The sequence below is a fragment of the Grammomys surdaster genome, unplaced genomic scaffold, assembly GCF_004785775.1.
Source record: "Grammomys surdaster isolate TR1022 unplaced genomic scaffold, NIH_TR_1.0 164, whole genome shotgun sequence".
Taxonomy (NCBI): domain Eukaryota; kingdom Metazoa; phylum Chordata; class Mammalia; order Rodentia; family Muridae; genus Grammomys; species Grammomys surdaster.
This window is the reverse complement of record NW_021604612.1, coordinates 554,066-565,267: the sequence shown is the minus strand read 5'-3', so window position 1 is coordinate 565,267 and position 11,202 is coordinate 554,066. Positions and strand designations below refer to the sequence as shown.

The following is an 11,202-nucleotide window of genomic DNA, read 5'->3' as shown; positions in this document are numbered from 1 at the left end:
GGAGAGGGAGGGAGAGGGGGAGGGGAACCGGGGCTTGGGCTCAGGAAGCCTGGTGTCTCTGCAGGGCCTGTTGAGAGTGCTGATGTAGCAGGCGGGAGCTAGAATCATAATAACATGGGTGGTGGGTCTTCACCTAAGAGTCTGTGGCTGGGTGTTTCCAGGGTGAAGAACCACTTGGTATCAAACAGAGGATTCCCTGGTCCTGTGTATTGGTCCAGTGAGGTCCCTGGATGCAGTCGGTGTGGCTTCCTAAGTCACTGGAACTCTCTGTGGAAGCACCAAGGCTTTTGGCGGATAGGGGAGGGTGGGGGAGGGTAGGGAAGGGTGGAGGTAGGAGGGACTCTCAGGGGCCAGAGAGGGCTGTGCAGTGGGGATACAGGCTAGGCTGCTGGCCGACTGGGTTTGCAAGGACACATCGGGCGCTCTACCGCCTCGTCTGACTGTCCCAGCGTCCTCAAAGAGAGTGGGGACACTGGGCCCACCCGGGACGCGGCGACATCACCAACTTCTCAGGGCCGGAGTGCCAGGCTGCCCCCGGAACGGCCCTTGGCCGCCTCCTCGCGCTCACTTCCTTCGCTCGCTCGTTCGCTCGCTCTCTCTCCTGCTCGCTCGCTCGCTCGCTCGGGCACCAGCCCCCGCCCTCCGTTCGCTCGCCGCCCGCGGCTCCTCCTCACTCGTCCGTCGCCCGCGCCCGGTGCAGCTCGGCCAGAGCCACGGCGGGCTGCGCGTTCGCCAAGAGTCCCGACCCTACTGCCCGGATCCCTCTGCTCAGAGCCCTCTGCCTGGATCTCTCTCCCTGAATCCCGCTGCATCAATCCGTCTGTCTGGACCTTGCTCTGGGATCCGGCTGCTTGGAGCCTTCTGTCCAGATCTCTCCCTCTCCCTGGACCGCACTGCCTGATTCCGGCTGCCTGAATCCTTCTGCCTGGACCCTACCGCACGGATCCCTCTGCCTGGACCGGCCACAGGGTTCTCTCTGCGCCGATCCCGGCTCCTTAGCTACGATGCCGGTAGCACGGCCACAAGCCGTGGGACCCCACAGGATTTCTCTGCTCCTGGTCGCCTTCCTCCTGGGGAGCCCCGCGGCAGTTCAGGCGGAAGGTAAGCACCCCGAGGGCCCCAACCCAAAGAGGGTAAAGTTGTTGCGCCTGATCCGAGCGGTCGAGGGTCTCGGCTGGTCCGGGAACATACGCGCCACCCGCGGGGCCACCCGGATTCCGGGCTGGGCACCTCGTCCCTGCCAGAGCGCGGAGGCGGAGACGCATCTGAAGGACTCCCGCCTTGGGCTGTGGGTCCTTCCTCTGTCTCTGGATTGGGGACAGACTCCCTCTTGCTGTCTGGAGAAGCTTCCCGGAGAAGCTCCTGGGAGTGAGGTCCTTTCCGAACCTCCAGATTCTGGAAGCTCTCTGCAACTGCACCCGGGGCTGGCTGCCAGGTTATTCTGCCAGTCTCTGTGGAAGAGGATAGGTATATAAAACGGGCAGCTGACTGTCTGTCTCCAGAACCAGATTCCCTCCCATCCCACCATCCCACGCTGTCTCGGACTATCCGGAGGGGCTGTCTCCTGGATAGGTCCCAGCCAGGTGTCAGAAAATTGGACTTGGGTGTGGCTTCCTTGGACGAAGGGGGGCTCAGGGCTCCCAGAACTTGAGAAGAGAGATGTTAGAACCTCAGGGGCTGGGCCCCTTTTCTCCCCTCTGCATCCTCGTCGACATTAAGAATGAAGAGAGGGTGCTAGTGAAACCCACGTGCTTGCCGCTTAGGAAGGGGGTCTGAGTTTGTGGAGATTGTCGGTTCCTTCATCTACCTGGAGTCGCACACCTTCGCTCCATCCTGCTGGGGTCCCAGGAAGTTATAGTGAGATGCCGAGGTGGCCAGAGGAGGGAGATAAACAACTCACCCAAAGCTGACCCCACCCCCAGCGCCACCCCCAGAGCTGTAGGGGTGAGCTAAAGACACCAGGAGAGCCCACTGTGTCAGCTATTGGGGTTGGACCATTTAACCTCCCTCTCTCTTGTCAAGGTGTAACTCTTGTTTCCTCCCGTGGTAACTTACAAAACAAAGCTGAGAGTCTGTCTGAGCTGGCCACAGCATGGGGCGCTCACCCCATTCCCCTGCACCCCTTCTATCTGGAGTTTCATTTCATTGAGGTCTTCTTGATCTGGGGACAGAGAAGCCTTGCCGCTTCGCCGCGGGGAATTCTGGGCCCCTGAGTTCAGCACCAGAGGCCCCGGACAGCTCTCAGCTTCTGGCCCTAGTTCTGGGTCGCATCTCTTCTTTGTGGCCTGGAATGCCCTCCTCAGCATACATCAGGGATTATAGCCCCAATCCGTTGGACCCAGAAATAAGAGCAAGGGGCATGATTTGCCTCCTTTATTTAACAAAACGTGTCATTAAGAACAACCCCCCCTCCCCCCGGTAAGACAGTGGTATTTCCAATTTACACCAGGTCTGGGCAGTTTCCTAAGAAAGACGGGAAAAAAGAGATTTGATTTAAATCAATGGTTTCTACCCAGCATGCCCTTTCTTAATTAGCTGTCTCTTTCCAACAATAGCGTGGTGGCCTTGAACAGGATCCAGATTGCTCTACCCCAGCTCTTAAATCTGTGTGCGCATGCACACACACACTCCACAAGCAGAACTCAAAGATGCCCAGAGACTCACCATCGTTTCTAAAGTGGCCCTACCTCTGAGTTTGACATTCTTGAAGACACCACCCCCGGAATGGGGGGTGGGGTCTTAACAGCATGTAGAGAAATGTCACCCAAGATCAGGATCCTATATCCTGATTCCTCAGCGTGTGCCAGAGTGTAGGAGGGAAAGCGGGATGTATGCATTTGTGATTTCAATTTTTAGACATTTTATATCTTGCAACTGCTCCACACCACGGCTAGTGAGCATATATTTTTAATTAACTTCAGGTCTCTGCCAAATTAAAGTCCACCGATAGACTTCATCCGAAGGCTCGTTACTAACCACGGGGTTTCCGACTGACTCATAAAAAGGGAGCCAGGGTGGCCCATGGGCACTGCCAGTTCTCGTGGTCCATTTGGAAACAATTGATCTTCCGCAATAAATTCTATTTTTAACCGGCAGCTCATATCCACAAACCGGAGAGGAGAGGCATCGGAGGAGCCCAGTGTTGCAGACTTGTCTTCCTGAGTGCTATGTGAGGGGGTGGGAACTTGTTGCAATATTCCTGTGCAGGGTGTGCATTCTCTGGGCCGTTTTGCTGGGAATAAAGCGTAGCGTGTTTTTTTAAGAGGACCCCTATTGCCTAAGACGTGCATGTGAGGGTGATGCATGCACACGCTAAGACTGCAGAGCCTGACGTTTCTTTTCTTTTCCCCCTGAATTAGCAAAGCAAATCCAGTATCTCTCAGTAAGACTCTAATTTGTTGCCTCTCTAGCCTCTGACATGTAGTGAGATGTATCGTTGTTACGTCGGCCTTAACTGTGCTTTTCTATGAATTTGCCGGTTCTTTCTCAAGGAGTTTTGGCTGCCCCCCACCAGGGACTACCCGACGCAAACTTGAAAGATTCTTCTTTTATCCACACAGTTCTACTGGGCATTAGGGAATAATACCGACTTCCTTTCTTTCCTCTTCCAAGGGGGAAAAAAGGATGCTTCCTGAACAATTTGGTTTATGACTTTGGGTTAGGAGTCCGCTCCTAAAAGCGCAGTTCAAAGGCTCTTTCCTGTGTCCTGGTTGATGGTTGCATAGCAGGCCCATACTGCATACCTCCACTAGGGGCGCTCAAAGCTGCAGCTGGTGACTAAGGGCAGGAAGGAGGCAGACACGTGTATGTCCTGTTGAAAGCTAGGATGGTCCTCAGCCTGGTGGCCTGAGCACGTGGCTTCACTCCCCTCCCGCTGGAGGTACTTGGTCCTTATTTCTCAGGGAGAGATTACTGCCGGCTGTTGGCACACAATGAAAAGGAGGGACGAAGAGATGAGAAGCTGGCAGAAGCCGCCCTCCCGGAAGATGTTAATACAACTCAGACCGTAGCTCGTGTTTGGACTCCATTATAGAGGCAATTGCAAAACGAGGGCCGCAGCAAGGCTACTCTGGTGAGCAGTTGGACTGAATTTGAGAAGCAGATTAGCAGGGTTCAGGAAAATGGTTTGAAAATCAGAGCTACCTCAGCCCAAAAGCTCAGTGGTTAGGTACACTTGACCTTCTGAGACTTGTCTGGGACTCCGTTCTGCCATCTGTGGGGCATAAATAGAACGGAGACTGATGGGACCAACCTGGAAGAGTGGTTATAGGATTCCGTAACTCCTGTAAAAAGAAACTAGCATATGTTCACACACAGGCAACGGTTTCCTGTTCTCCTAAGAACAAACTTCTTCTGAGAACAGGTACCAAGAAAGTAGCCTCCCAAAGCAGATGTTCACGTAAATACTAAAGCAATTCAGGTCAAAGTTGGAGAGGAGGGCCAGCAAGCAGCCTTACTTGCCTGCTCCCCACTGTTTAAGAGAGGGAGATCTCAGTACTGCACGGTGTAGACAGCTTTTCTTCCCAGACCCCCCACACTGCATGGCTTTGAATCCACCGCCAGGAATCAGAGTTCACAGTTAATGACAACGAAAGATGACAGATTGGAAAGATCACATGAGGGAGGCTTCCTGTGTGCTGAGTTCTGATATGACTCGCTCTGTTCAAGCCACGGTAACAAAAAACCCTTAGATTCTATGACTGGAAACCCTAGTTCATTAATCACAGTTCTGGTGGCTGGTAGTCCAAGTTCATAAAGCCAGCAGAGTTTGTCTGGTAAGAACTGTCTTCCTGGTTTGCAAATGTCCACTCTCTCGTGTGGCTGCAAAAAATAATGTGGTCTGGTGCCCTCACTTTCCAAGGGCTGTCATCTCATTTGGGGGCTCAGCCCCTCAGGCCTCACCATAACTCAGTTGCCTCTGATTGGTAATTTGGGTTTTTGATGTACAGCTGGGGAGGAATAAGAGCAGTGCCCCGGGAACAATGTTCCTCTGCTGGGCACCACTTCCTGCACCCCAGCAAGAGATCCACAGGGTCTCGGCTGTCAGCTGTGTGCTTTAGTGGAAGGATGGACCCACTATAGAATCTGACAGGTGGCTGTGTATGACCTTCGCCAGGCCTGATGGGCAAAGTCTTGCTGAGCAGGGCTGGCCCTGGAGGAATGCAACAGGTTCCAGGAAGAGAATTCTACGCCAGGCAGGGAAACCCTGAAGCAGGCTTTACTCTTGGAATTAAAAAGAGGTGAACAGGAGCCAGCAGAAGGAGGAGGGAAACAGGCGCAGTTGCCGGTCCTCATCTCAAAGATATAGACTGTGATGGTTAGAATATGCTTGGCCCAGAGTATGGCATTATTAGGTGGTGTAGCCTTGCTAAAGTGGGTGTGGCCTTGTTGGAGTAAGTGTGGCCCTGTTGGAGGAGGTGTGGCCTTGTTGGAGGAGGCGTGACCTTGTTGAAGTGGGTGTGGCCTTGTTAGAGTAGGTGTGGCCATGTTGGAGTAGGTGTGTCACTGTGGGCGTGGGCTTTAAGACCCTCCGCTTAGCTCCCTGGAAGCCAATCTTCTTCTAGCAGCATTCAGATGAGGATGTAGAACTCTCAGCTCCTCTTACACCATGCCTGCCTGGATGCTGCCATGCTCCCGCCTTGGTGATAGTGGACTGAACCTCCGAACCTGTAAGCCAGCCCCAATTACATATTGAGTTAAATAAGAGTTGTCTCGGTCATGGTGTCTGCTCACAGCAGTAGAACCCTAACTAAGACATAGGCTGCTGTCCTCCCTGTGCCCTGAATCTCAGGAGTTGCCTTGATGAAAAGGAGAGAATGCTCAGGTGATGGAGTTATTCACTGTCTTCCATCATGCGTGGAGAACAGCCTTTTCATAAAAGATGGGTCCAGATGCTAAGGATAGACCAGTTCCCATGCAGCTTCCCACTGGCTTATACATGGAAGCAGTCCCGAGGTGGCCATGACAGTGACACAGAGCAAACATGCTGGCCTTGTGGAGGGTTGGGAGCAGGAGCACAGGACACCTCTGCAGACCCGTGTGAACTCGGTTAGCTGCAACAGACCGTGTATGCAATGCAAACACCAATTATGGAGTGTTGGTTTCGTTCCAAGCCTTGAGCTGAATGGTTTGGAAAGAACGTGTAGAGAATCCTCACCACAAACCCACCAGGCAGAAAAGCATGCTATTCCTGCTGTGCAGATAAGGGAAACTGAGGCTCAGAGCAAACAGGCAAAGGGTGTAATAAATGGGTCACAGGCTGTATTGAACCCAGGCCTCCTGTACTCTGCTCTCCTAACAGGGAGGGTGTGTCTCACATTTAGGAACCTCATCTTGGGATGTAAGAAATCCGAAGGATGTCAGTGAATTCTGCTGGGATTCCTTTCATTAAAATCAGTCTCTTGGCTGGTTGTGGTGGTACACCCATCATCCCAGCACTCGGGAAGCTGAACTGAGGATTATGATTTCCAGATCAGGCCCTATAGAGTGTGTGTGTGTGTGTGTGTGTGAGAGAGAGAGAGAGAGAGAGATCTTGTATGTGTGTATGTGTGTCTTATCATGTGTATGTGTTTATGTGTGCTATCTTAAGTGTGTGTTATTTTGAGTGTGTGTTATCTTGTGTGTGCTATGTTGTGTGTGTGTATTATCATGTGTGTATGTGCTATCATGTGTGTGTGCTAGCATATGTGTGTACTATCTTGTGTGTGTGCTATCTTGAGTGTGTTATCATGTGTGTGTTGTCTTGTGTGTGCTATCTTGAGTGTGTATGCTATCCTGTGTGTGATATCTTGTACATGTGCTACCATGTGTGTGTTATCTTGTGTGTGTGTGTATATGTGTGTGTGCTATCATATGTGTGTGTGTGTGTGATGTGCAGGTACATTCACCTGTATACACAGGTGTGGAGACCAGAGGTTAGCATTGGCTATCTTCCTCAATAATTCTCAACTTTTGGGGACTGAATCTGCAGTTCACTGATTCAACGAGACTGGCTGACCATTATTAAGTCCCAGGAGTTCACTTGCCTCCACTTCCCCAGTGGTGGAGTGATTGACACTCATACTTGCTGCTGGCTTTCACATAGGTGCTGGGGTCTACACTCAGATCCTCATATGTATCCTGCGAGCTCTTGACCCACTGAGCCCCCAAACCCTATCTTCAAAATAAACCACTTGACACCAAGCTCCATGACATCTCTCTATCCAGAATCCCCCACACAGCAGGGGCCAACCAGCACCAGAGACGTGGGTGTTGAATGCACTCTGGTGACTGGCGTCGTGCCTGGTACTCAGGCAAATGATAAGGAAGAGTCTGAAGAGAAGGTGTAGGGGGCAGTGCCAAGTTACTTCGATCATGACTGGTTGGTACGTGGTGGGAATGTGCTATGGTTAAGGTTCCAGGTCCAAGTCTTCCCAGCATTCCTCCTTTCTTTAGGTGGGGAAAACAAGGCTTAGAGCAGCCAAGGTTTCACCCCCAGTTGTCCAGAGGGGACCAGGGAAGTGTTGAACCCAGCCATTCTGTAGAAATGGCTGCTCTCTCTAGGTCCTGCCCTGTTGTGAAACTATAACATGGTGGGGGGACCTCCACCAAGGTACAGCCACCAGGTGAGGCTGTCTCTGAGCTCACTGAGCCCCAAAGGCTGCTGGGATGGAGATCACAGCCAGCTAGAGTTGCCCTAAGTCCTCGACAGCTTCAGAAGAGGAAGCTCAGGGTTTATTTTGAGCAGCCAAGAAGAATCACAAAGGAGGGCCAGGCAACAGTTCCAGAAGCCTTGGTTCACATGGAAACTGACTGAGATTCCTCATAGTTGGAGGGGAATTAGAATACAGGACCCGGGTTCAGCCACTTCCTTCTGCTGGTGGATTATAGCAAATACTACAAGATTCATGAGGCTGCCCTCACAGGTCTGGGAAAAGACAAATCAGGAGCTTGGCTCTTACCAAGTAGTCGAGCCTCGGGAAGGTGTGGCTCCTCTGGAAATCAACCACTCTATCTTCCTCCTCCTCTCATGAGGGGGTGGATATGAGACAGTGTGTACTATGAGAGTACTATGTGTCTTCTCTACATTCTCCCACCTGATCCCTGTCCGATTCTGTCAGGTGACATCCCTACCTGGGAAACTGAGTCTCAGCAATGCCACAGGCACTTGCTCAGGATCTGTGGTGGCTGGTTTTATGTCTGCTTGAAACAAGTTAGAGTCGCTTGGAAAAAAGAAACATCACTTGAAAAAATGCCTCCATCAGATTGGCACGTAGTCAAGCCTGTGGTACATTTTCTTGGTTGGTGATGGGCAAGGAAGCAGTGTCACCCATGGGCTGGTCGTCCTGGGTGTATAAGAAAGAAAGCAGGCTGAGCACGCTCTGAGGAATAAGCCAAATGAACAGCACCCCTCCGTGTCCTCTGCATCAGCTCCTGCCTCCAGGTTCCCGCCCTGCTTGAGTTCCTGTTCTGACTTCCTTCAGTGATGAGCAGTGATGTGGAAGTGTGAGCTGAATTAACCCTTTCCTCCCCAAGTTGTTCTTGGTCATGACATTTTATCACAGCAACAAAAACCCTAGACATGGTCTCATGTGCAACTTATGACAGAGGCAGGATTCAAACCCAGGATCTTTAAATCCCAAAGCCCAGCCGTGTCCTAGATGGTAAGGCAGCCTGAAGAAGAAGCCCCTCTGTCAGGACTCCACACTGGGACGTGTCTTCTCATCTAGGTGAGCTGTCAGGTGTCCAGAGTCAGTTTGCCCTGCAACAAAGTGGTTACCTTAACTTTACTCAGACCTGCAGAATGGCTCCTAGGTGATGTCTATGTCCCCACAGGCCTGACCATCACCCTAGGACAACCTCCTGCTGGATCAACTGAAATTCTCAGTGGGCTGGTTTCAGAGGTCAATCTGGGGCTGTTTGCTGTAGCTCTCTGGAGCCTGGGAGATTCTTTATAGTCAACTGCGTGTGGATGTGTCTAGCTTGTTGCAAGTAATCCAGCTCAGGAAAATAGTTTCTATTGCTGCTAAAACATTTTGCCTGTCAAACTCCTATTCACCTTTCAGCACCCCGTTCCTGTAGTTTCGTTTCCTATGAAGCCACCTGTTGCTTCTCTTCTCCAGTTCTAGCTTCATCAACCATCTTCATCCCTCAGTGATGGCTAATTCACACACCACTCATTCATAACTTCCCTTTCCTAGATGGTGTTCTCTTCCAGAGGCTTAACTGGTTATTATGCATCTGAACACCCACCCCTCAGCTGGGTCTGCCCCAGTAAAAGTGCACAGACCATTTGTCAGAGATGCTGAATTACTTTCCTCTTTGTGGTGAGATGGGATTGAACCACCCAGGTCTGTTTGGTCTCGGGCGGCCTCATCTTAAAAGAAGGCATTACCAGGGTCTTCCCTCGTAGGATGGCTGCAAGGAAAATCAATGAGGTAATGGATGTGAAATGGCTGAAGGCATCTACAATGAAAGGAGGAACAGAGGGAAATCAAACACGAAGGGGGAGAAAAATACACCCTGTAATGAGAGAAGACCCCCCCAGTCTGAGCAATCCTGTACAATGATGGGTGTTCTGGCGGGTCTCTGGAAGCTATCTTTCTTTCTAGAGAAAGTGCTGGATACAGTTGTTCATGAAGCTGAGCTCATTGCCAAATAGAAACTCTGTAGATGCCTTACAGGTGGCCTTGGGAATCTGTCTTCTCTTGGGTCTCGGGCAGCTCTGACATCAGCACATCCCCCACGGGATTCTGGGAGAGCATAGCAACATTAATAAACCTCAGACCTTGGAGTCAGCAGCCTGCCTTTTTAATGTGCTCCTAGGTCCATCCTTGCAGGAGTCACTTTGGATCCTGAGCTGGCATAGACCTCACCTAGGGTGGCGGTCTCTGTTTTGTCCCGCCCCAGGGATGATGCACTGGGTGGATGGGGTTCCAACAGCCTTCCCGGGGTCTGCCATACTGGACAGCATGGAGTGAACACCAGTCTCCATCTTCCCAGAAAGCCATGGACTGTTCTGGACCGTCACTAACCCAACCCAGGACATTCAACCTTCTCCTACTTCCCAACTCAGGTTTTAAAGGTGAATGTGTCTAATTCTGTACTGCTCTCTGTGCCAGGAAATTGGCTGGCTTGTTAAACTCAGCAGGGTCACACATCCATAAGCCAAAGAGAGCAATGGCCATTGGAGATATGATTCATGGGCTCTGCTGCCTCCGTTTCACCCTTCTTGGTGCTAAGATGTGGCCCTAGCCAGCATGTACTTGTTCATCAAGCTCCGGGAGGGGCCACACAAACAACCATAGCCAAAAAGCTAGGGGTCCCACAGTCATGATGAGTGACTTGTCTTCCTCTGCTCTTGATGATCCTTGAGGGTGAAAGCTGATTCTTACCATTTCTGTGAGTCAGTGCAGAGACTGGATGGGTGAGTGGAGGATGGATGGATGGATGGATGGATGGATGGATGGATGGGTGAGTGAGTGGATGAATGGGTGGGTGGATGGATGGGCAGGTGGATGAATAGATGGATGGATGGATGGATGGATGGATGGATGGATGGATGGATGGATAAGTGGGTGGATGGATGGATGATGGATGGATAGATAGATAAGTAGATGGATGATGGGTGGATGGGTGGATGGGTGGCTCTCAGTCTTCAGCCAAGACCTAAAGAATTTGAACATAAGATGAAACCACTTGCAGAAAAAAAAAATGTACATTCTCCACATCCTGAGCTTGAGATGAGAATTTGCATTTGATGCCAATGATGGTGTCATTGGACACACAGAGGCTGAAGCTGAACTCATTTGAACGTGATTCACTCTCAAATCAAGCTCAGTAAAAAGAAGAGACACAGAGACCTGGCCCAGGACCTGCTCTGAGGCAGGAGGGAGCGATGGAGAAGGGTTTGTACTGAGTCACAGGGCATGTGCTGGCCTGGGAGCACACCTGCTGGCTGACTATGCTTTACAAATGCAACCCTCAGGAACCTCCAGGCAGGCTCAGGTTCACTGACAATGTATCCATGTATCCATCCATCCATTCATCCACCCACCCACCCATCCACCCACCCACCCATCCACCCACCCACCCATCCATCCATCCATTCATCCACCCACCCACCCATCCACCCACCCACCCACCCATCCACCCACCCACCCACCCACCCACCCATCCACCCATCCACCCACCCACCCATCCACCCATCCACCCACCCATCCA

At 51.6% G+C, this 11,202-nt stretch overlaps 1 protein-coding gene across 3 annotated transcripts in view; it reads left to right on the top strand.

The window, feature by feature from the left end:
- The first annotated feature begins 768 nt into the window (after positions 1–768).
- Sez6l (seizure related 6 homolog like) overlaps positions 769–11,202 on the top strand; it is a 168,499-nt gene continuing 158,065 nt past the window's right edge. For all 3 annotated transcript variants that reach the window (XM_028765400.1, XM_028765399.1, XM_028765401.1), the window contains exon 1: positions 769–1,101. In XM_028765400.1, the coding sequence (XP_028621233.1) occupies positions 1,005–1,101 (97 nt within the window). In that variant the 5' untranslated portion in view covers positions 769–1,004. The remainder of the gene's footprint in view (positions 1,102–11,202) is intronic.